Source organism: Notothenia rossii (assembly GCF_949606895.1).
Source record: "Notothenia rossii genome assembly, chromosome: 11".
Lineage (NCBI taxonomy): Eukaryota > Metazoa > Chordata > Actinopteri > Perciformes > Nototheniidae > Notothenia > Notothenia rossii.
The window spans coordinates 20,794,903-20,818,734 of record NC_136910.1 but is presented as its reverse complement, the minus strand read 5'-3'; the positions used below and the strand labels follow the sequence as shown (position 1 = coordinate 20,818,734).

Below are 23,832 nucleotides of genomic sequence, written 5' to 3'. Positions count from 1 at the left end.
CTGCTTCAGAGTCCCTTTATTCATTTTGAAATGCTGATCTGGAACGGCTAAATTACATACATACATCAGGTTCATATCTTTTTACAAAACATCCATCAGACACAGGCAGGGTGAGTGCCGGGTGAGGGTTATGAGGTGTCTGGAGGGGGGTTAAAGTGCAGCTCAGGCGGACGTGTCGAACAGCCTCCCGATCATCTCCTCCACTTCCTCCGGACGGTACTTGTGATACTTCTCGGGGTTCTTAGTGAAGGAGATGTTGGCGCACCTAGAGGGGAGAAAGGGTTCAGAGTGAAGGGTTCTGATTGGCTGGTAGATGTAGTGTCACATAAGTGTGATTTCTACATCCATCAAGTCTGATTTTGTTAAGTCATTCTTCAGTAATGTGTGAATGAAATGTCATTAACAATGAAAAACATGTAACAGGATTACATAATCAGGATACAAAGAAAGATGCCTGTATTCCCTTATAAACATAACACAACAAATAAGGACGTTTGTGTTTGGTAGATTGCTTCTTGGCATAAATCTTATGTCGTTGGAAAGACTGTTTATTTCCCTTTCAAATGGTGCCACATTTGTGAGGAACATGCATTTTCAAATTGCCAAAATGTCTTGTTTCATCAGACTTCAATCATCCAACCCACCAAGCAACACCAAACAAGAGTCAGCAGCCAAACAAAGCTGCTGAAGCTCACATGGGCGCCACCCACATACTCCGCTCTGCTGCCCATCCCACACATGCATGTTCCTCACAAATGTGGCACCATTTAAATAAACAGGCTTTCCAACATATAAGATGTATTGCCAAGAAGCTCTGTTACAACAAAGAAATAATCTACCAAACCCACATTTCCTTACTTGTTGTGCTATGTTTGATAAGGTATTTTTTTTATGAAACCGGATTACTGTTACCTTAAAAAAAAAAAAAAAAAATGGGGATTACTGGTATCCCATGGTAGCATCTACAAGTCTTTCAGCACATACAATCGGTGGTTAGTCTGACTCTTGGAAGCCTCTTTTTAAATTATTGGGGAGACTTTACACTCAACGTACTGTACATGAACATCTCTAAGGTAATATCATCCCTCAGGAATATGAATTAGTTGAAACTAAACCCCTGACATTAGGACTGGTCCCCCCCCCGCCCACCTGTGCAGGAAGGCCCTGTAGGTGTCCGAAACAACCTTCCTCTGGGCCTGGCGGATGAAGTCTCTCTGCTCTTTGTCTGGGATGGCCCAGCCCTTCTGGATCTTACACAGCTCTTCCAGCCCGTCATTGAAGCCCTGAGAGAGGGGGGAGGGGGGAGGGAGCGGTCAGGTCTGTTTGTTCTTCACATCCATGCTACCAAAGACACTGTGTCAGCGTCGTGCTGACCTCACCTTGAATTTGTCCTTTATCACCTGCCGCTCCTTGTCCTTCAGCTGGAGGAAGAAAACAACAGTCAATCAGTTACAACATTCTGCCAAGACACTGCAAATGTCTCATAGAGAACACTTTGTATAGACAGAGTGTAGATATTTTTAGGACATTAAAAGGATGGTTTGAAGTGGGGTTTTATTGAATACTTGCACATCTCTCCAAGTCTTGGAAAAGGTGTCGTATCAATTGCTTTCACTGAGGTTCCTTGGATTTTTCCACCTTTTTTAATGGGCTACTTTGGGAGGAGTCTTTCTTTATTTGCTGCAAAAGTCTAAGGACACGGGGGTCACATACAGTACAATTTGTAAAGCCCCTTTAGGCCTTTTTGTAATTTATGATATTGGGCTAGAATTTGATTATTTATAGACTGGAGATTGCAGTCAGCAGGTCCCAAGTTTGGGGATACCATGGAAACCAAGCGATGTACTGCTTTGGGCTGGAGAAGCAGCAAAACATATTTATATCAACCCAACAAAAACAATCAGTGTAAGTGTATTTGCACTTACTAAAAAAAAACTTAAGACTCTATTGAAAAAATTGTAATCTAACCCAACAGAAGATGGGACTTGCTGGTCTGTTTGTGTAATTGTTTGAGCTGGTAAATCTGAAAAAAGGAAAGAGGCAGCGAAACCTCAGCGTGTTCTAAGGTAACATTATTGTCTTTTTCAATGCAGTCTGGTAGCTGTACTGATCACACAGATAACGGGTTTAGCTCCTCACTAGAAACATAGGTAAAGTGGTGAAAATATTCAAAATATAGATAGAAGTAGATATAATAATTGTTGCAGCTAAGACTGTACACAGCAGTACATGCCGTCTTCTCTAGGTTAGTACCTTACACATCCACATTTAAAAAATGTTGTGCTAACCTAATGTGTGTGTGTATATATATATATATATATATATATATATATATATATATATATATATATATATATATATATATATATATATGTGTTTATACAGTGAGCACATGTTGGTACTGAGTGATGTGGTGATGGACCTGTAGGAGGCACACTCTGTTCAACTGGCCCACTATCACCTGATCTTCAGTGGTAAAAATCATAGAGGCATGTTAAAGTCGACACCCCTGTTCCAAAGCTGGTCAGAGAATAAGAGATGATAAAGTTCTGACCTTGGTGCCGGGCTGGAAGACGGGCATGTTCCTGTCCGTCAGGTGCTCCGTGACTTTCAGCCAGCTGAGACAGGGTCACATACAGCAGTCAGAATGAGTGGGTTAAAGACCTAAGAAATGATAACTCTATTTAGGGCTGTACCTAATGTTTTTAACCTTAATATTGGCTTTCAAATACTACAAATGTGTCCTTTTTTTTGCAGATAAAGATTTGGCACTAATAGACTATGATTCTATTATTATAAGCCATTCGTAGAAATAGAGGCAAGTGCGTAGGATTTTTTAAACTTGTTTGTGTGATGCAAACATTTCCAATACATCATAATACTGTACATTAAAACTTGTAATACAAATCATAAATGTGGTCATTTCTAACATTCACAATACATTTTTATCTTAACAAAAATGCTGCTTCAATTCATTTACGCTGGTGTTTTCGCTCTTGCTTGCAAAATGAAGAGTTTTATTTTATATATTGTTTAGGGTGGTGGCGTTATAAAATATAACGACTGACCATTGAAGCTTAATTTGAAAACTTAAAAAAAATGTTTGCAGTTAAAAAAAATACAATGTGATGCTGCCCCTCTGTATTCCAGATGTTTACCTGCGCTGGTACATCTGGATCTGCTGCTCGATCAGCTCTCTGTACGAACCCTCAGCTTTCTTCTGAGTCACCGTCACCAGCTGGATCAACTCTGACCTGAAGGGATCACGCACGACACATTCAACGTTTACACACAGATAACAGATCTCTCACTCTGATTATCCTTCCTGTGGTTTGAACAGGATGTTTTAGACCACATAGAATCCATCACCACTTACTGCACGGCTTAGAAGGTTAGCAAACCATGCTGCTGCCTTTTTAAAGAATAGTTGTCATTTCTTTGAGCTTCATGCAGCCGTTGCTTTACATTTATCTCTGCAGCGTATGGGAATCAATGATGAAACTCTTGAAACTTGCTCTTAATTCATCAGTGTGAGCCGAAGGGTCTGCAGTTAAATAACTCTGACAACATGAATGCAGATGTTCACTGTGATTACACAAGCCTGTTTAGGAAGTCTGTTCATAGATCCTCTTTACATACAGAGATGAATGGGAAACAATGAAGGCCACGCTGCCATTTATCACTCTTTTAAAGTACCAATTCATTTGCATTAATGATATTTCTAAAGATGGTATCTTCTACTCGTCTGTCATTAGACTTCATCAACACTCACTGTATGTGTAACAACCCTCCTTTATCCTTTACCTCAGTGTTCGAACATCTTAAAGAGGAATAGTTGTTGTGCAGCTGGTTTCTAAATGCGCTCATGATCTATTTCGCTACATTCTCATGAATGCCAAAATTAACATAAATATTCAAGATGTGCATATTGAATTAGCGCACAAGGTAAATGAGTAACATCTGATATGATATAATTACAATCAGCAAGTTTCAGATTTCCCTCTAGGTCTGCAACTAGCAAACCTGTTTCTTGTATTAACTGTTTTATTTATCAAAAGTTCAAAAACAGATTAAACTGGTCATCATGTCTTTGACAACAGGACAACAATGTTGTCAAAGCTGGTGTTTTTGCTTAAAATGTACTCCATTATTAACATATATTAAGATGGTCGCTAATTTAATTTCAGTTTGTTAATGTGGTTGTTTTTTTCTTTCCCCTCTACCGTCATGCATTTGAAAATGATTGGCAGAAATATTTAAATTTGAATAAATGTTTAAGGTTTATTTGCTAAACAGGGATGTAGCCCATTCAAGATAGTCCTGAAGAATTGACGTCACTGTACACTGAATTATTAATATCTCCGTCTCCATTTTGTATTTGATGTCTTTATAATGGAACCAGTTCATCAGAATAGCGATTGCAGTTCATCTACACCAGGGGTGCACAAAACGTCGGTCGCAAAGGTAGCGTGGGTAGATGCATGGCTACACTATGGCATTTGCCATAGTGATTGACGTACAGGTAAGCCAGTCTGAGATCTCATCTTTTCTAACACGCAGTTCACCACGCATGTGCGGTCAACCGCGCCAGCTGCAAATCACCTAGTTAGCCTTCCAATTTATACAATTCTACTAAAGAAAGGGTATAAAATTGACGTAATGACCAAAAATGTACTGAGTTGTATTGTACCATACGGGTTCATGCAGTTATGTAAGGTACACCAACTTCAGGTATACTCAGTATATAGATACATAAATATATGTTTAGCATTTTTAATGTAGGTAGATCATTTTGACATGGTCATTTTAAAAGTAGCTCCCAAGCTGAAAAGTGTGGGCACCCCTGATCTACACAGATATATATATATATATAAAATAAAAAGATGAAAGCATACTTCTCCAGAGACTTGAGGGTGTAGTTGTAGTTGTTGTGCAGGAAGATGGCGCTCAGAGCAGAGTCCTCGTATACTTTGGATTTACTGAGCAGGTTCAGCTGCAAGTTCCCCAGTACCTTACCTGAGGGGGAAGACTCGCATCACTTTCCAAAACTAAAGCTGGAGATTTCACAACAGAGAGGAGGGGGGGGGTGTGTTCTGTACTCACAGATATAAGTGCTGAGGAGCCTCTTGTTGAACTCCGAGGTGTAGCTGTTGGCTGAAGAGCTCGTCTCTGGAGATAAATACAGACGCTGTTAGCATCTGCTTCAGATAAACTCAATGACCCACAATTTACTACTTAATTGGATCTATTAGTACGTATTTCATGTTCTATTTAGATCAGGACTGGGGAGAAAATCTCCACTCAAACTAAAAGTATTCACAACAGTCAAAGCACTCATGTTCCCATGGTAGCATCTACACATCTTTCAGCACATGCACATCAGATGAGGGGCTAATATGGAAGAATTATCTGCAATTATGGTAAAATAGCATCAAAATAAGACACTGTAACTCCTCACCGGGGGCCTACACGTGGCCTTTTGCTTACCTCTGGGGTCTAAAGGTATATTGTAAGTGTCCCCCAGTACTATTAGGGCCGAGGCAGAAGAGAGAAGAGAAAGAGGCACAAGTGCAAAAAGGTTAGAGGAGATTTGTTAGTGCAGAGTAAGTCATCAGCCATGCATTGAGGGTGGAGGGTCCGAAAAGAAGGCAAAGCAAAGCTGAAAACAACAGGAGGGAGCCACAGAGCATCACAGAGGGGTTAGGGCTGCACAATTTAACAGAACTAAACATCAAAAATCGAAGTAAGCGCAGTATTTGGTAAAGGCAAAATAAGCGATAAAGATAATTCTGAGTTAACCCCGGCCTACAAATGGTGCAGACTTAAAGGGGCCCTATTCCGCTCATTTTCAGGTTCATATGTGTACTCTGTGTCTCTGCTGGGACATGTCTCCATGCTTTAATGTTCAAAAAGCTCTTTCTCATACTTTTCACCCTCTGTCTGAAACCAGAGCCCATTCTGCTCTGATTGGTTAGCTGGCCGGCTCTGTTGCGATTGGTCAACTGCTTAGAGATGTGACTGAAATGTTCCAACCCTTAGCCTATAATATACAATTTGTTGGAGCGCGAGCCAATAGAAGTAATGCGTGTTACATAGTGATGGAAGTAAACAAAGGATTCCAATGGAGGCGCTTCAGGCAGAAACCCAAAAAGCATAATAGGCCCCCACACGGGGATCATTTACATTGTTCAACTGTTATGTGATTAATGTTTACAAACTGTACTCTCAAATTGTATCTCAATGCATTTCTAGTCAAATTATAGATTTTTTTTTTTAAATCATGCAGCCCTAACACTTATTATAACCCTACAACAACAAATCAATAAAGTACTTCTTATCTTTACATTAGAGATGATTAACTGTAACAAATGAATACATCTTTAAAGAGATTATCACTGGGACTGGTGCAGTGAGTATAATCACGAGCTCCCTCTGGGAAAAGAGCAACGTTTTGGAGCTGCAGAAGGAGAGTTTAAAGGAGGTGACTGTGAGGGTCGTAACAGACACAGACAGCCATGGTGCGAACACAGAGGAGATAACAAGGGTCAGTCTTTCACCCTCACACATCAGGACTAGGGTCTCAGATACACTGCAGTCTCAGTGACAGTAACAAGTGTTCCTGTTCCCACTCTGTACTAACATTTGAATGAGGTTAAAGCAGATTTTTCTTTGGCCGCTTGGGAGAAGCTAAATGTGCTGTAAACACAACATTGACATAAATCTCAGAATATATGAATTACAACCTGTTTAATAGAGCTGCAACAATTAGGTGATTCATAAAAAAAACATTGTCTATTACAGATGTAGCACTTCATTTTGGACGCCCCTACCCATGTGGGCCCGTGATCTGCACGGGGTGGGCCCTCGCTGAAAGGAAAACCCCCCACATGACTTGATACGCCCCCATGATAAATAAATGTAATTATAATGAAACCAGCTGCAATGGATCATTGATCCACCAGGGGGAGCAGTGATTAAAAAGATGCCACACTGGAACTCATGTGAAATAAACAGCTGATAGATCTACAGGTATCTGATATAGCGGGTCTTTGTTAAGATCCATATGTCACGGATAGGATCATATTCTGTGCTAAATAAGAGACATGTAATCATTTACAAAACATCACCATGTTTTTATTTAACAAAATAATGTTGTTTAATCCATGACAGCGTAATACAACTACAAAAACCATCGGTTTGTTTTTTCATCAAGAAATGCAGCCCGGCTCAAACAAACGATTTCTAATCATCATCCTCACGATCATTTAATGTATCATGTTCACCGAATTGACATGAAAGCACTAACAATCATGAATTTGCTGTAGTCAACTTCAATAAAACTTTATGAACGTGCCTAAACACAGTAATTCACTAAAAATAGGTTTATTTCTAATGGAGCCTCGTCATCGTGTATTTTGAAAAAACTCATTTCAGCCTCCCAAATATGAGTATTTCCTGCTTTTCTCTATATTAAAATCATAGTTAAGTGAATATCTTTACATTTTGAATGGACAAAATACAATTATAAAAGACAATACCTTGGACTTTGAAGAACTAGGATGGACATTTTTCACTATTTTTAGCCACTTTATATACCAAACAACTATTTTGTTTTCAATGGTCTATATTACTTGACAATCTGTTTACAATATGATTTTTACAATTGTCTATTATTATACTCCTGCCTTTCAAAGTATTTTATTTTATAGTGTATTTGTTTTTTATACTTTTGCTGCTGGACTATTTTATGTCTTTCACTTATAATTGTTATGAAAATGACGATAATTAACTTGACCTTTATTATCTAAAATCGTATGAACACGCGCTTTGATAACCTTTCACCTTCATCCTTCCAATAAACCACTCTTATAATCTAACCCTCAGAGTGAAGGACTCGGAACTGGAAGAACTTGAGAGACTGTTATAGTTGTCATGGTGACTGACCCATGACTTAAAGTCCTTTTCTTCTCAGCCCTCCTGATTATTTGTAAACGGTGTGACCTATAGTCTGACCAAACCAGACATCTGAAGCGTAATGCAGAGCTGACAAACTGGGATGAATGTTATCCAACATGTCGACATATTATAGATTTATCCGACAATTCTTTTTTTCCATGAATGGCTTAATTGATCAAGAATATTGATATTATTTTGGTTTGACAAAACAATGTGGACTCTGACAAACTATTTTTTTCATTTTATTGACTAATTAGACAACTATTCTTTCAATGAATGGTTAATTGATGAAGAAATAATCAATGATAGTTGCATCCTAACTTCTTTACTAGGAAATTATGGGAAAATCATGAGACCAGAGAAATAAAGTGTCGATAAAGTCATGCTGATTTTTAAAAAGCGCTTATTTGTTTAGGAACATACTTAAATAAATCGAAGGAAACAGGATTTTGAACCTATTGTATACATTCCAACTGAATGTGTTGAAGAACAGGGCCGAATCCTGTACTGTCCAGACACTCTGACAGGATACTAAGTGCTATTACGTTGAGGTTATTTCCAACTCGCAATAAATAGCTTAGTTTAAATCACAGACATGCACCACTGGTGTTAGCACTGAAGCAAACAGCCTCTCAGCAGGGTAGCAGGGGGGTGCAAGGTAACGAAGGCTAACGCTGCTGTGGGGGGTCTGTACCTTGTGAGGCCAGCATGGCTCCGGCTGTCTCGTGGAAGTCCAGCAGCTGCTGCAGGAAGAGGATGGCCTGCAGGACAGAGGGCAGGGTGAGAGGGGCCCCCGCTTATTCATTACACTGAGGGCTGTTTGCCGTTTCCATGGAGACCACCCGGATCCACGGAGACGGACAAAACAAGCCTCATGGAAAGGTGTTGAGTTTGAAGTGCAGAGAGAGCAAATAAATCCTGCCGTGTTACGCAACAGGAGTGAGTGAGAGTGAGCTTACATTGCTGGTCAGCTCGTGCACGGTTCCATCCTTGGGCATGTTGTACTCTTTATCCGGATCATTCTGAGGGTAAAAAGAGAGCATTTACTGAATGAGTCATTGTTGACAGAGAATGGTGAAAAGTGACGAAGTAATACATCAACTCAAGTAATGTACTTAAAGAGGTCATATTAGGCTTTTCGGAGTGTTCCATTGTGTTATTATGTTTTTGTGCATGTCAATGGTCTGCAAAGGGGGAAATCCCCCAACCTGCCTGAAGCGCCTCCATTGGACTTGTTTGTTTACTTCCTTCAAATAGTGACATCACTATGTAACATACACAAATGTAATTATGACGCACTATTATAGATTAAGGTACAAGGTGGAGATACGTTTAACTCATGTCCATCTTTACCTGATGCAGAATTGAAATGGTTTACCATGAATGGATATTCAATTGGAAACCAGTGATATAATATGTGACCTGCTCTATCGAAATCAGTCGCATTGACCCGAAGACACATTTTGAGTTGTATACACTGCTGGAAAGAGGAGATTCCTAGCTTTCTAATGATAACAGGATTCTTTTTGTACTCCAAATATTAAGCGAAATATGTCACATTATATAGTGACTGTCACAGAATCATCATTTTGAGAAAAAGGCCTTCAAAGTTTTCTCTTTTCTGGAATCCATCCATCTGATTGATTATTAGCGGAGCAAATTATCAAAATACTACGGAGGGAAGATATTTTTGTTTGGATCACTGGTCTGGGGGAAGCTTGCGAGTGTGTGTGTGTGTATACGTGTGTGTGTATGTATACGCGTGTGTGTTTTTGTAATTTTGCATTTGTGTGTATTGTGTTTGTTTCCCGGGGAAAACCCTCACGAGAAACACCGGCTGTTGTTATGCCTGCTGTGACGTCAAGTTACTCCGTTCTCCGCTTGTAATTATGCCGTTACAAGCTTCAAAGTTGTATTTATCATCAGAATTTGCCGAAACAAGTTTAATATTCTGAAAGCTAAGACTTTGTTTATTTGAAATCAGATGAAAACAAACTGTAACGGACCCTGCCGTGTTATCTATGATACTATATCCCTTACATTCATCATTTCAGCGGGAGGGAGGGGGAGGAGCGCTGCGGAACAACAGAGTGGCGAGTGAGAGCTGTCATCTTCCCTTTACAAGCTTCAAAAATGTATTTATCGTGTGATTTTGGAAATAAAAGTTCATATTCTGAAAGCCAAAACTTTGTTTGTTTAAAATCAAACAAAACACCCGAACCCCGAAAAAATAGTTTTTTACGCAAATCCACGTTTCTTTTGAAATGAGCCGTTGCGACCTCCGACTGATTTCGATAGAGCGGGTCACATATATACTATTCCTAAAGTGGCCATTCTATATAATGAGTGACTTTGACTTTTGGTACTTTGAGTATATTGTATTGCAAATTAATTTGTACCTAAGTAACATTTTGAATGCCAGATTTGTGCTTGACCTAATAGAACATTTCTACAATGTGGTAGTATTCCTTTTACTTAAGTACTGGATCTGGGTACTGGGTGACAGATGTTAAAAAATGAGCGTCTTGCCTTGATGCTGTCTGCGAACTCCTCCAGAGCTTTGGCTCCGATGGTTTCCATGGAGGTGATGAGAGTGGGCAGCTTGTTCTTGGTACTTGCTGCTGTTCCCTGCACACACAGTTACATTCATTTGAATTAAATCCACATATCCAGCATCTTTACTTATCATGCTGTGCAAATAATGAGACTCAAGTGATGAATACCTGCAGCGTGGAGTCAAACTCAGCCTTGTTCATCTTCAGGTGTCTGAGGATGGGGAAGATGGTGAGCACGGCTGAGTAGTCGTGGCGCATGATGGCTCTGCGAGCTGCAGACACGATGTTGTCTCCCTCCAGCATCAGGTTGTCCAGTGCCTCCTGAGGACAGCAGAAGGAAAAAGGAAGCGGGTTGTTTATAGTAAAACTGATGAGCTTCAGACGTAAATTATATTAACGTGAAAACAGGTAGAGATCAGTTTAATTATTATAAAAAGCTTCTGTTTCAAATCAAACATCAGGCAATTTAATGTGGCTGAGCCCAGTTTATTCACTTAACATCTCAACAACATGTTAATACTCATTAACATCGTCGTAAGCATCTCCTAAAGCAGTCAATCAGAGGGTTCCACATAGAGACAAGCAGTCCTTTCATACTTACGTTCCTTCTTTATGTATTTTTCAATATACTAACCCCCAACAAAACAGGGCTTTTGGCCATTATCTAAAAATGTTCACTCACAAACATTGCTTTTTATGACGATGTCAATGGCTCTGGCTTTTGGAAGCAAAATAAGCTCTCACACTTGGTTGTGACCCCTTTAGAGCTCACTAAAAACCTGCTGTTTTATTGATATCTTATGATGCTTCAATATTATTATTATGATGCCATATTGTTTTCCCGTTGCGCCAAAGGTTTTCAAAGTTTGAGAAGGAGACCCTCAGGGGGGCTGCAAACTGTTTACAGTGCAGGCATAGTGAATGGAAGTAAAAAGATATGACATAATTAATGAAAAGAGGATCACACAATGGCCTTAATGTGTGTGATTTGGTCAAGGGGATTGATCAGAGATAAAGTAGTATTAGAGAATTTAAACGTTTCCCCCCTTTCCAGAGTGACATTTTTAGAAATGCCTTAGGTTTACATTGTTATGTTATTGGTGTAGTGTTACATTACGTCAAGCAGCAATATTAACCTATCTTTGTTTACTTGTTAAGAGTCTAGGAGATAAAATGATATGGTCAGGATCCCATAGAAATCCAGGAATTGAGTAAAAGGCCTGAAAGTCATTTTAAATAATTGAAATACTACTTTAAATAAGTCACACTTAGAGGGAATAATCAGAAGGACTATTTAACAGTTAGAAATCCTGAGTATAAGCCTCAAACGTTTTAGTATATGACCTATACCTTAGATTTGAATAAATGAACGAGTGTCTCTGACCTGAATGAGAGAGTCGAAGGTCTTCTTCTGGTGGTGCTCGGGGATGATTTCTGCCAGCAGGGCGTACTCGCTCTGGGCCAGCTTGACGAAGGCACTGATGCAGTGGATGTAGGAGTCGATCTCTATGTCCAGAACATCGTCTTTTCCTGAGAGGTACACAACCAAAGGTCCAGTAAACAAAAGATTTTTCTACAATACATGGTCTGTGGTGTTCTGGATGGTCATGAAAAGACAGTTACTGAGTTTGTGTTTGACCTGCAGGCTGTGACTCTACTTGTTTGGTCAAAGAAAATAAGATGTTTTATTAAAGCTGCAGTCGGTGATACATTTATATATCAACTATGGAAGCCTATTTATGCCAGTAAAAGACAAAAAAAAGTATTGTTGAAAAAAAAACAGATCCTGTAATTTATTATGATGAACTTTGTCAAATTGATTACTGATTTACTTGAAAATATGACTTTCTAAGTTTCTCAAAATTATGACACATGTTCTTACAATAATTGACCTAATATTAAATGCTAATGACATAAACATTTAAATTACGACTGAGTATTTTTGAAATAATGACGAAGTATCTCAAAAAAATAATTAACATTTTGTAGTAATGACCAAGTATCTGAAATTAATGACTTAGTATCTGTAGATAATTACTTAGTATTTAAAATAATGACTTAACATGTAGTAGTCATGACTAAGTATCTCAAATGAATGACATAGTATCTGTAAATAATGGCTTAAAATCTCAAAATAATGACTTATCTCAAAATGACTTGGTTTGACAAAATAATTATAGTATAGTATTGCAAAAATATTATTATTTAATAATAATGTATATTATAATACATCTTAGATGCTAAACCTTATTAGAAAAAGTCTTCTCATTATGATGACATACAGGATCCTCTCTTTTTCATCACATTGGCGGAAATGGGCTTCCATACATCAGTTGTTTTGTTGGATGTGTTCCTTCTCTTTCCCACTGTTCCCCTCACTCACCTGCGGCGGCCCCGTGCTTCTCGGTCACGGCGTCAGAGAGGTGTTTGACCCGAGAGTCATGATCGTAACCTGGTGGGTGGGGTGGGGGGGCAGCAGGGACACAGGCCGAGTCAAACCTCAGAGGTCGTGACTAGGCCCATAGTGAAGGGGGGGGGGACAAACCTGAACCTGGAACATCTGTACCGACCACCACCAAGCACCCAGCAGGGGGGAGGGAAGCAGGGGACACCCTTTGAAGTCAAGTGTTGGGATGTGTGTGTGTGTGTGTGTGTGTGTGTGTGTGTGTGTGTGTGTGTGTGTGTGTGTGTGTGTGTGTGTGTGTGTGTGTGTGTGTGTGTGTGTGTGTGTGTGTGTGTGTGTGTGTGTGTGTGTGTGTGTGACTCATTAAGTCAGTGTGTGTTTCAGCTACATGAGAGCAACCAGCTTCAAGAGAAATGTCACAACAGCTTTTGATCCCTGCAGCTCTACGAGTTCTTTTTCATCCTTTCTCATTTTGAAACTTTTAAATGTCATATAAGAAATACAGCATTTTTTTATTTTGGGGTACCAAAATAATACAATTTGGCCAATTTCCTATAAACCAGACTTGCCAGTTTTGTGCATTTCCCAGAATGCCATTCCCCAACCCCAGTTGGATATGTATATGTTGCAGAGGACACAACACAAACAAAAGGCCCAAGAGCTCTCTACAGCGCCTCTAGAGGCTCAAAACTCCACAGGTTGCCTTTAATATGACTTGAATAGTTCAATTGAAAAATGTTATACTTTATTGTCTCCTATAAAAAAAAAATAACTTGGTTTCAAGTAAATTAGTATATATTTAATTTTATGAATATAGTCCGCTAGTTCATTTTTTTCCCAATTGTTTCCCCCTTGTTGTGAGGTTATATTGTCATGTTGTATTGCTGTGGTCTGACTCATGTGTATTATTTGTTTCTGTAATAAATAAAAAAATCAGCAAAATATAACTGCCAGTTTTGACAATAATGCAATACCTTGTCATTTCTAAATACAAAATTGGAAGATCTGCCACTTATGTGATTTTTTTTTTTTTTTAAGTATTAAGGAACTCAATGTTTTCTAATGCACATTTAATGCAATTTCAATATTTTACGGTAATTCTTAATTTGTTCAAAAACAATTCACACCTACTTTTAAGATCACAGACATGTTGCAGTTGTGCTGTATGTTGCTGTGATGTCTACATTCAGCTAATAATCCAAAGAAATTAGTCAAATTCAAAACAGATTCAGAAATGATAGCTTTGCTAGTTATATATTATTGCTCATATCATTCTTAACAGTGAAAAGGGTTTTAGGGTGGATTTCAATGCTTTAAAACATTACATGTTTGGCTTTACACATTGATAGGAGACAAATACAACCATATTTAGCTTCCTTTTTTGAGGATTTATCAGATATTTTTATGCTTTTATGTAACATCCACCTGATCTCAAAGCTGTTGTGACGGTTCTGAGAAGATGTATGTGTGCCTGTTGCTCTGAATGAGAAACATGGAGGCACAACATAACCAGTACACTGTGAGCGAGGAGGGAAAGAAGACACCGAAGAGAAGACAGAGGTGCGTTACCTTCCAAAGGAGTGAGGTTAGAGCCCCCCTTTTTCCCATCCAGCCCATGCTGTGAGTACTGTTTCAGAAGGTTCTGAGCCTTGCGAATGGTCCCTGTTCCCATAAACACAGAGACAGATTCCAGAGGAGGAGGGGGGGGCAGCGAGGTCCAGACAGCCAAGAGGAAACAGAAGAAGGAAGAAGAAGAAGAAAAACGGAGAGCTAGGAAGTGAGTGATGAAACACAGAAACCACCACCGAGACAGGCAGCAGAGGTTTGTATGTGGAGGGGGGGGGGGGGGGGGCACAGCCTAGCACCACAGCTACACAACAGGATGACCAGGTGAGACAACTACAGATAGGTCATGAAAACACAGCTGGACACATGTGCTGCACACACAGTGCCCAGGGTCAAGTAAGAGCAGAATACACAGGTTAGGTCAGGAGTACACAGCCATCACAATTAATACAATTAACAATCATATACAGGATTAATATTACCATCACATTCTAGTTTAGACAGGCACAATCTACAGAACATTAATATTCTCAGGATTAAACAACAATATATTAGTTTGGTTAGTGAGATTGTTAGCGTGTTGCACACTGAAAGCTGCATTCATTTATTTGAAAAGATTGGCTTTGTGGGAAGAAGAAATTTGCAAAAAGCTGAAAACTGGCTTATTTCCGCTGATGTAATGGCTAGCGTTTAAGCAAACTGTTGTCCACATACAGTGGGGAAAATAAATATTTAGTCAGCCACCAATTGTGCAAGTTCTCCCACTTAAAAAGATGAGAGGCCTCTAATTTTCATCCTAGGTATACCTCAACTATGTGAGAAAAAATGAGAAAAAACAATCCAGAAAATCCCATTGTCTGATTTTTAAAGAATTTATTTGCAAATTATGGTGGAAAATAAGTATTTGGTCACCTACAAACAAACAAGATTTCTGTCTCTCACAGACCTGTAACTTCTTCTTTAAGAGCCTCCTCTGTCCTCCACTTGTTAACTGTATTAATCATGGCACCTGTTTGAACTTGTTATCAGTATAAAAGACACCTGTCCACAACCTCAAACAGTCACACTCCAAACTCCACTATGGCCAAGACCAAAGAGCTGTCAAAGGACACCAGAAACAAAATTGTAGACCTGCACCAGGCAGGGAAGACTGAATCTGCAATAGGTAAGCAGCTTGGTGTGAAGAAATCAACTGTGGGACTAATTATTAGAAAATGGAAGACATACAAGACCACTGATAATCTCCCTCGATCTGGGGCTCCACGCAAGATCTCACCCCGTGGGGTCAAAATGATCACAAGAACGGTGAGCAAAAATCCCAGAACCACACGGGGGGACCTAGTCAAAGACCTGCAGAGAGCTGGGACCAAAGTAACAAAGGCTACCATCAGTAACACACTACGCCGCCAGGGACTCAAATCCTGCAGTGCCAGACGTGTCCCCCTGCTTAGGCCACTACATGTCCAGGCCCGTCTGAAGTTTGCTAGAGAGCATTTAGATGATCCAGAAGAGGATTGGGAGAATGTCATATGGTCAGATGAAACCAAAATAGAACTTTTTGGTAAAAACTGTTTGGAGGAGAAAGAATGCTGAGTTGCATCCAAAGAACACCATACCTACTGTGAAACATGGGGGTGGAAACATCATGCTTTGGGGCTGTTTTTCTGCAAAGGGACCAGGACGACTGATCTGTGTAAAGGAAAGAATGAATGGGGCCATGTATCGTGAGATTTTGAGTGACAACCTCCTTCCATCAGCAAGGGCATTGAAGATGAAACGTGGCTGGGTCTTTCAGCATGACAATGATCCCAAACACACCGCCCGGGCAACGAAGGAGTGGCTTCGTAAGAAGCATTTCAAGGTCCTGGAGTGGCCTAGCCAGTCTCCAGATCTCAACCCCATAGAAAATCTTTGGAAGGAGTTGAAAGTCGTGTTGCCCAGCGACAGCCCCAAAACATCACTGCTCTAGAGGAGATCTGCATGGAGGAATGGGCCAAAATACCAGCAACATTGTGTGAAAACCTTGTGAAGACTTACAGAAAACGTTTGACCTCTGTCATTGGCAACAAAGGGTATATAACAAAGTATTGAGATTAACTTTTGTTATTGACCAAATACTTATTTTCCACCATAATTTGCAAATCAATTCTTTAAAAATCAGACAATGTGATTTTCTGGATCTTTTTTTCTCATTTTGTCTCATAGTTGAGGTATACCTAGGATGAAAATTACAGGCCTCATCTTTTTAAGTGGGAGAACTTGCACAATTGGTGGCTAACTAAATACTTTTTTGCCCCACTGTATACATGCAGCAAACACACAGCAATGTTATCATGTAATTGGAGTCTCCAACAATACTAACCAATTTTAGCTCCGGTTTGGTCTCCACCACGTGTCATTTCAGCACACTATACTGTTATCTAGTCATATTTTTCCTTTGCAAACCTTAGATGTTATTTTAAAAAGATGGATCCAGTGGTTTGGATCTTTAAAAAAGGTATTTATGGGATCTGACAGATGCCGACATGAAACAATTAAAATAATTGCCCAGGGTTTAACAAACGCTAAAATCTTGTTTTATTGTTATATATGAAGACCGAATGCAGTCTGACAATTTGTTCTATATATATATATGTTGGTTATGTTCGAGGGATGCTTTTTTTTATCGATCCAGTTGAATAGAATACAACTAGGACACCATTCCCATTCTCATAAACATACAACCTGCAGCTGGATGATAGCTTTAACATTTGACTATGTGACCAGATAAAGAATTATTGGCTGCGATGCCATTGAAATCAAATCTCCATCTACTCCTAAGAAGAAATCTGTCTCCATATCAGCTACATGCTTTACTTTACTCAGCAAGTTAAAAGTGAACTGTGTCTTTCTGCAGTTTGATGGTAACAGCAGGTAGGTACTAGCTGTATCAGAGCTTTTTTTAAATAAAAAACAGTTGGCTGTGAAACAGGAACATGCAGTAAAGGTTCTGTAGAACCAAGAGGAGCTAATAGAGTATCATCACTGTAAATGACATATTTTACATCACAGTCATTTCAAAAAAGCCCTCAAAACGCACCTTTTCACCAAGGCTTTCCCCACTATATAGTTAGTTTGATAGGTTTATTTTTATTTTTCCGCTACTTGCTTGCCCCCCCCCTCCCTGACCTGTCTGCCTCTTTTCCCCTACTCCCCCCCCCTGCCCGACTTGTGAAGCGACCTTGGGTTTCGTGAAAGGCGCTATATAAATATTATGTATTATTATTATTATTAATCCATTTATAATAATAATAGTGATAAGTGAAGCTTTCAAGAGGGTTAGAATATGTCCAAACGCTTCACTACCAGGACATTTCTCCTGACTATATCATTTTTCTTGTAATGGCGCTGTTATGTCACCGCACAAACAATAGCATGTCCAAGCTGTTGGTGGAGCTCATTCAAATCTGAACTTTCAACAAAAGAATAAATTGAATTTAATAAATAAAAAAGGCTGTTTCATTATTTCAGTGCAGACGGAATTGGGCCTGAGGTTCAGCTGTATAATTGTTATCTCTGATCAACACTACACCCAGTTCTGTCACAGCACACACACTCTGCACACTTCATTCACACACACACTGAAAACTCTGCAAGCTCTAATTTCGCAGAGGCGGATGAGATGTTTTGTGTATGCCTATGAGCATACCAGTGTTTTCATTCTTTTAAATATATATCATTTATTGGGAACACGCTTGTATATGACACTTTATTTCAGGCACTACGAGTCAAAAGACTAACATTGTTCTTACCGAACCATCGGCAACTCAAATTCTTTTAAATTTAGCAATAATATATTTATTAATAATAGTAATAAACCACCAAAAGTATATATTGTAATATACATATTTGTACATCTTTATGCTTTTTGAATTGTTACTTACCCTAACTCCTTATGTTTACATAAATATTTGTATTCTATTTTTTATTTCACATTTTTTTATGCTATTTTGTTTTATATTATATTTTAACTGCTCATGTTTAAAAAAATATTATTTAAAAATATCTTTATTGATTTATTTTGTTCTATTCTAAAGTGGAGCAACTGTCACATAACCCTATTTCCTGCCAGCATATATATATATATATAGTATTCTGATTTGGATTCTTAAAGGACTTCAATTGTATACTCATAATATTATCAGTGACACTGAGGTGGTCTGCTATTTCAATTTTAATTTGTCTTTGTAAATAATGTTCTTTATTATTAATGTATTACATTTATTTTTTGTAATTGGTATAGGTTTGACTGTCTTTTTCAAAGTAGAAGCTTAACTCTTGAATATTTGGCTCTTTTCTTCTCCCTTCCACATACAAAAACACACCCCACGTATGTGTGATATAATATAGACATACAGTCACGACAGCATGGGAGATACATTTACTTATTTTTAGCATGAGGGAGCACGTTTCTGTCACAGAGCTGCCAGTCAAATCTATTTCAAAGCTGGTTGAAAGTCATTATGTTTAATAAATTCCACTTTGTCAATCCCATACCGCTGTGGAAGTTTCCAGCAGTTCATTAACAACAAGGAAACTAGAGGACAACCAACAACATACTACATGTCTCCAGAGAACTAATACACTTCTAACATCCTGCTTCTCACAGCTAAACAAACTCATGCTGCCTTTTATTTGCCTTGAAGTTTCACATTGGATAGACAGAAGCAAGCAGGAGGCACACTAAAGCTTTCTGTTTACCTGGGATGTAGACTGTCATCAAAACATAGGGATTATAAAAGAGGAAAAGGATGAAGGATTAGTTGGAGATGACTGTAAAATCACAAGGAAAAGATGGTGGAGGATGCTTGAAACGGAATAATGTGGCTGGATGGTGATCTGATCAAACAATGGAGTGACGGTGCGGCTATAATGAAATAATCAACATTATGCAGAATCATGCTTGTTTGTTCGACTAATCTTGTAAGGAGAGGCTTGTAAATCAGAGTGTTGAGAGGAGTGCAGTGTGCAGGGTGTCGTCTGCTGCTGACCTGGTCTCTTGGGGGCCTTTTTGGTGGGCGTGTCCTTGCGTTTGGTTTGGACGGCGGGCGAGTAGAGGATCCCAGAGTTGGCGCTGTTCTTGCGGAAGTGATCCTTCAGGCCTTTGATGGAGCGATCCAGCTGGTTGGACCTGATCTGGAAGTAGACGTTCATGAAATCTGCAAGAAAGAGAAGAAGAGTTTAAGAGTAAGGTCGAGGTGCATGGGGTAACTTTAGTCATTTTTGACAAAAAACTGGACATCATTTCCGAATGACTGATCAGAAAAAGAAGACTTTTGATATTGGTCCAGTATTGAGCAATAGCGCTGCAGTTTCTGTACAGTCCGTGGAAGTCTTGCTCATTGCTGGACCAATGATTATGTCAATAAACATCAGTACTTTTCAAACATTTTTAAATCAGTCTGACTTGAGCAAGATCGCTAAAGCCTCATGGGTTACGGCACTCTCGCTCCATTGTGGACCAATGATGATTTATTGGAGCACTGCTTCAGGATGGCCTTTTTCAACCTAGACCAGGGGTCTGCAACCTTTTTGACCAAAAGAGCAATTTTGCCCGCTTTTCCACCAATTTCTTTTGTCTGGAGCCGCAAAACATATTTCATAGCTTGATAGCTTATAAAGTTGTATATATTGTTACGTCATAGACAAAAACTACAGTTTTTTGGCATTTATTATATTACATTATAGAAAACTGTTAAGAACCTCTAATAAGAAACAAATAACTCTTACAAGGAGAATTTTTAAAAATACACAGGCCTACTTTAAAATAAATCAACACAGCACTTGGGGAGTCCTCTGCACATTTGAAGAAAATGAATATAATTAAAATGGGCCCACTTTGAAATAAATAAAATATAGCTGCACCCTAAAAAGAGCTTACTGATTGAATTATGACTGAAGATCGTCGGCTGTCTTCCTCTTCCGTGTTTTTCCTCCAATACGTAAAGGCTGCAGCACCTTTGACAACTTCTCTCTACATATCAAACATACCGGTAAGCCAGCATCGTTTGCTGTGAAAGCATATAACTCTGTCCACGCAGAATTAAATCCTGTGTTCCTCCGGTACTTTTCTTTTCTTTGATTTATCCATAGTTTGCTCATCGAGCCGGGGGTCAGGTTATTCACCTGCAAGAAAATGCGCTGGTGCGGGACCGTAGCAGGATGTGACGCATATTTTAGTTGACCTAATTAAAACCGGGGTTTTTTTACGTGTCACAGTATCACCTCAAAATACAAGATACGAAACATTTTCAACCGTGCAACAAAATATAAATAGTCCTACAAATAATTGTATTTTATTTCCTTCTTATTTTTGTCTAAGCTCAAGGGAGCCAGAGTAGAGGGCTTAAAGAGCCGCATGCGGCTCGAGAGCCGCGGGTTGCCGACCCCTGACCTAGACCCTAATATTCTTTTAAAGTGATGGGGAAAACCAATTGTTATAATTAGTCGAGTATTAACTGATGGCGCTGGAGCATCTTAAAGGGCTACAATGGCAGGCAGCAATTAAGCACCGTCAATGTACGTCTACTCGAAATGCTTGTTTTGCCACAGAGGCTAAGATCCTTATTATAAGTGTTGGACAACATAATGGAAATAACCCAAGATATAAATAAAACTGAAGTGCCTATAAGGATTACAATGCGGCCTGTTAAGTGCCTGCTCGAGGCAGTGCTCTCCCTCAATACAGGACCAATGATGATGTCTCATTTATGTGTCTAAGTGAGTCATGGAGACAACATTTTTTGACATTGGTCAAGAGAGCTCTGCAGCCATTAATGGGCTGAAATATTAACCCAAAAAGCTAACTGCGAAATGTCGGTCCACTAAAAGTGCTTGTTTTTGTCTGTTGTTACTATTATTAATGTCTGACAACATTAGGGAATTCAACCTAAAAAATTAATAAAACTGAATTGCTTTGCAAATAGCGCCAGCAGCTGCCTCGCTCTCTGGTTCAATTTCAAAAATAGTTGTCTCTATTAGTTACTTTGACAAAATACATGGATACAAAAATTAGGTTTTCCTTTCAAATATGAAGCTTTATCTTTAAACGGCCATAAAGTTGGAGACGTCGATGAGCGTCTGTTGACGTGTGTTTTTTTGCAATGTGCTCCACAACACTTTTCACAACAAACAACTGATTATCTGTTCAGCTTGTTAAGATAAGATAAGGTGGACCTTTATTAATTCCCTTGGGGATTGTTGTCCTTAGTTTGATCTTTATTGCCCTTATTGTAAGTTGCTTTGGATAAAAGCGTCAGCTAAATGCTATGTAATGTAAACATTGAAATTCAATAGGGCACACATGGAGTCTATTTAAATTGTTCGTCTTCATCTCGTCTGATCATTCTAAAACACGGATATTTTCACAAAGCCAGGGCCATCTGAAAAAAGGCTAAGAAGTGAGTTAAAGTGGTGTGAAAATGGTTGCCAAAACGGTATTTCCCATAATACACGTGCAGAACTTACGTTGGCTGTAGTCTTTGCGGCGTGTTCAAGTAGGACTTTTTGGCTAAGCACAGGCATTGTGAGAAAACAAGTTATTTGACATTAGCCGCATTCACACCGCAGGACTTTCCCTGGTACTTTGGTTCTTTAGTTCCGTTAGTACCAATAATGTCCCGTTCACACCGCCGGGACTACTCAGTGCCGGGAACTCTTTTGGCCATTTTCCTAATAAGAGAGGTGGTAAGAACCTGGTGATAAAAGAGTGCCAATTTCTATTCTATTTCTATTATTCCCGTTAGATTCAGATTTTTTTTTGTTAGGCAGCCTTTTTTTTCCTCGCTACAAAACCACATCCACACCTGAGCGAGTAGTTTTTTTGTACTTTAAAGCAGTTATGACCACACGTACTACAACACCGGAGCGGTGGAATGATGAGGAAGTGTTGGCGCTTCTGGCAATTTACTCTGAGGACGGGATGCAGCAGCTTCTACAGAAAGCAGTTCCCAACTCCAAATGTTTTGAGCGATGTTCGCAAAAGCTACTTGAGCGGCGTGATGCCGTTATTGTTATGTCTTGACTGTGCAATAAAACAAACAAACTGGCGAAGCTTTATTTTTTTTTGTCCCACCCCAAATTTGCAGAATAGAAGAATGTGAGAGCAGACAGGTGTCGGTGGTTGAATTTATCTACAATGTTGCAACCTTGTGCAGCAATGGCAGGGGCAGAAACACAAGTCTTACACACATAAACACAAGTAATTTATCATGTCATTTGTTTTAGTTAAATAAGGGAAAAACACCAAACAACGGTTAATGTCCTTTTCCAAAATCAGCCTGAGGGGGTAATATATAATAAATACATAAAGATAAAGTCCATTGTTATGATGGGGTATTTTATTTGTAAATTACCCTTATAACCCAGCCTCATGGTGCACATGATTCTTTGCTTGGACATTTTGTTGGTTTGAGTCATTTGAGCTCGGATTCTAGTAGGGACATAAAGTAACACGTATCTTGGGAAGATATGAACTTCATCTTGGTGAAGTTGATGCTGAATTCACTATTTAGTAGATAATCATGTGACACTTTATCTTTGCACTACGGTCTGTCTGCTGAGCCTACCTATTATATATATATATATATATATATATATATATATATATATATATATATATATATATATATATCATGTACAGCGGGTGGGCTTTATACCCCCTCCCCCGTGTAGTTCTTCTTCTCTCGTTTTTTTTTGTACTCGCCGTGAAGTGGTTTTGCGGCCTGCCAGTAAACCCAGAGAAGAAGAAGACGAAGTGACGTCAGCGTAATCTTGCCTCAGGGAAAGTACTGCGGTGTGAATGCGATTGGCACTAGCTCCCTGGCGGGTTCAGTGGCGTGGTACTTTAGTGCCGGCACTAAAGTACGGCAAGTCCTGCGGTGTGAAAGCGGCTATTGGTTTTGTGTGTCGCTTTCACACCAAGTACTTTTCCCAGGAATAGTTCCCGGAACTTAGTTCCAGGAACTATTCCTGGGAAACTATGCAGCAGGCCGCAAACAACTTCACGGCGTATACTGGGGGACTCCGGGACATCGAATGGCATTAAATCGCCACCCGAAGTCCCGGGTAAATCGGCAGAAGTGTCGACACCTCCTCATCACTCCACCATTCCCATGTTTTATTTTGTGTAGCCATAAGTTAGTCTCTCTCCGTTGGTGCGCTGGGCTAATGCTAATAATGCTAATGCGAGCAAATAAAATGGCGGCTTCACAAACATTTTCGGAGTTTTACAGGGCGTGGTTTGCAATTCGCCCAGCCAATCAGAAATTGGAACCTTTTCCTCCCAAGGAAAGTATCACCTCTCTAGCAGGG

At 39.4% G+C, this 23,832-nt stretch overlaps 1 protein-coding gene across 14 annotated transcripts in view; it reads right to left on the bottom strand.

The window, feature by feature from the left end:
- The window catches only part of exoc7 (exocyst complex component 7), a 28,891-nt gene continuing 5,059 nt past the window's right edge, over window positions 1–23,832 (bottom strand). The window contains exons 6-22 of one of the 14 annotated variants that reach the window (XM_079657421.1): window positions 19,512–19,679; window positions 19,222–19,233; window positions 14,485–14,577; window positions 12,895–12,963; window positions 11,896–12,041; window positions 10,680–10,832; window positions 10,486–10,584; window positions 8,916–8,978; window positions 8,651–8,717; window positions 5,488–5,526; window positions 5,104–5,169; window positions 4,896–5,016; window positions 3,159–3,254; window positions 2,555–2,618; window positions 1,380–1,421; window positions 1,150–1,283; window positions 1–265 (exon numbers count right to left, since the gene is read on the bottom strand). In XM_079657421.1, coding sequence (XP_079513547.1) covers window positions 163–265; window positions 1,150–1,283; window positions 1,380–1,421; window positions 2,555–2,618; window positions 3,159–3,254; window positions 4,896–5,016; window positions 5,104–5,169; window positions 5,488–5,526; window positions 8,651–8,717; window positions 8,916–8,978; window positions 10,486–10,584; window positions 10,680–10,832; window positions 11,896–12,041; window positions 12,895–12,963; window positions 14,485–14,577; window positions 19,222–19,233; window positions 19,512–19,679 — 1,535 coding nt within the window. In that variant the 3' untranslated portion in view covers window positions 1–162. The remainder of the gene's footprint in view (window positions 266–1,149; window positions 1,284–1,379; window positions 1,422–2,554; window positions 2,619–3,158; window positions 3,255–4,895; window positions 5,017–5,103; window positions 5,170–5,487; window positions 5,527–8,650; window positions 8,718–8,915; window positions 8,979–10,485; window positions 10,585–10,679; window positions 10,833–11,895; window positions 12,042–12,894; window positions 12,964–14,484; window positions 14,578–19,221; window positions 19,234–19,511; window positions 19,680–23,832) is intronic. The other 13 variants (XM_079657423.1, XM_079657419.1, XM_079657426.1 and 10 more) reach the window with 13 other exon arrangements.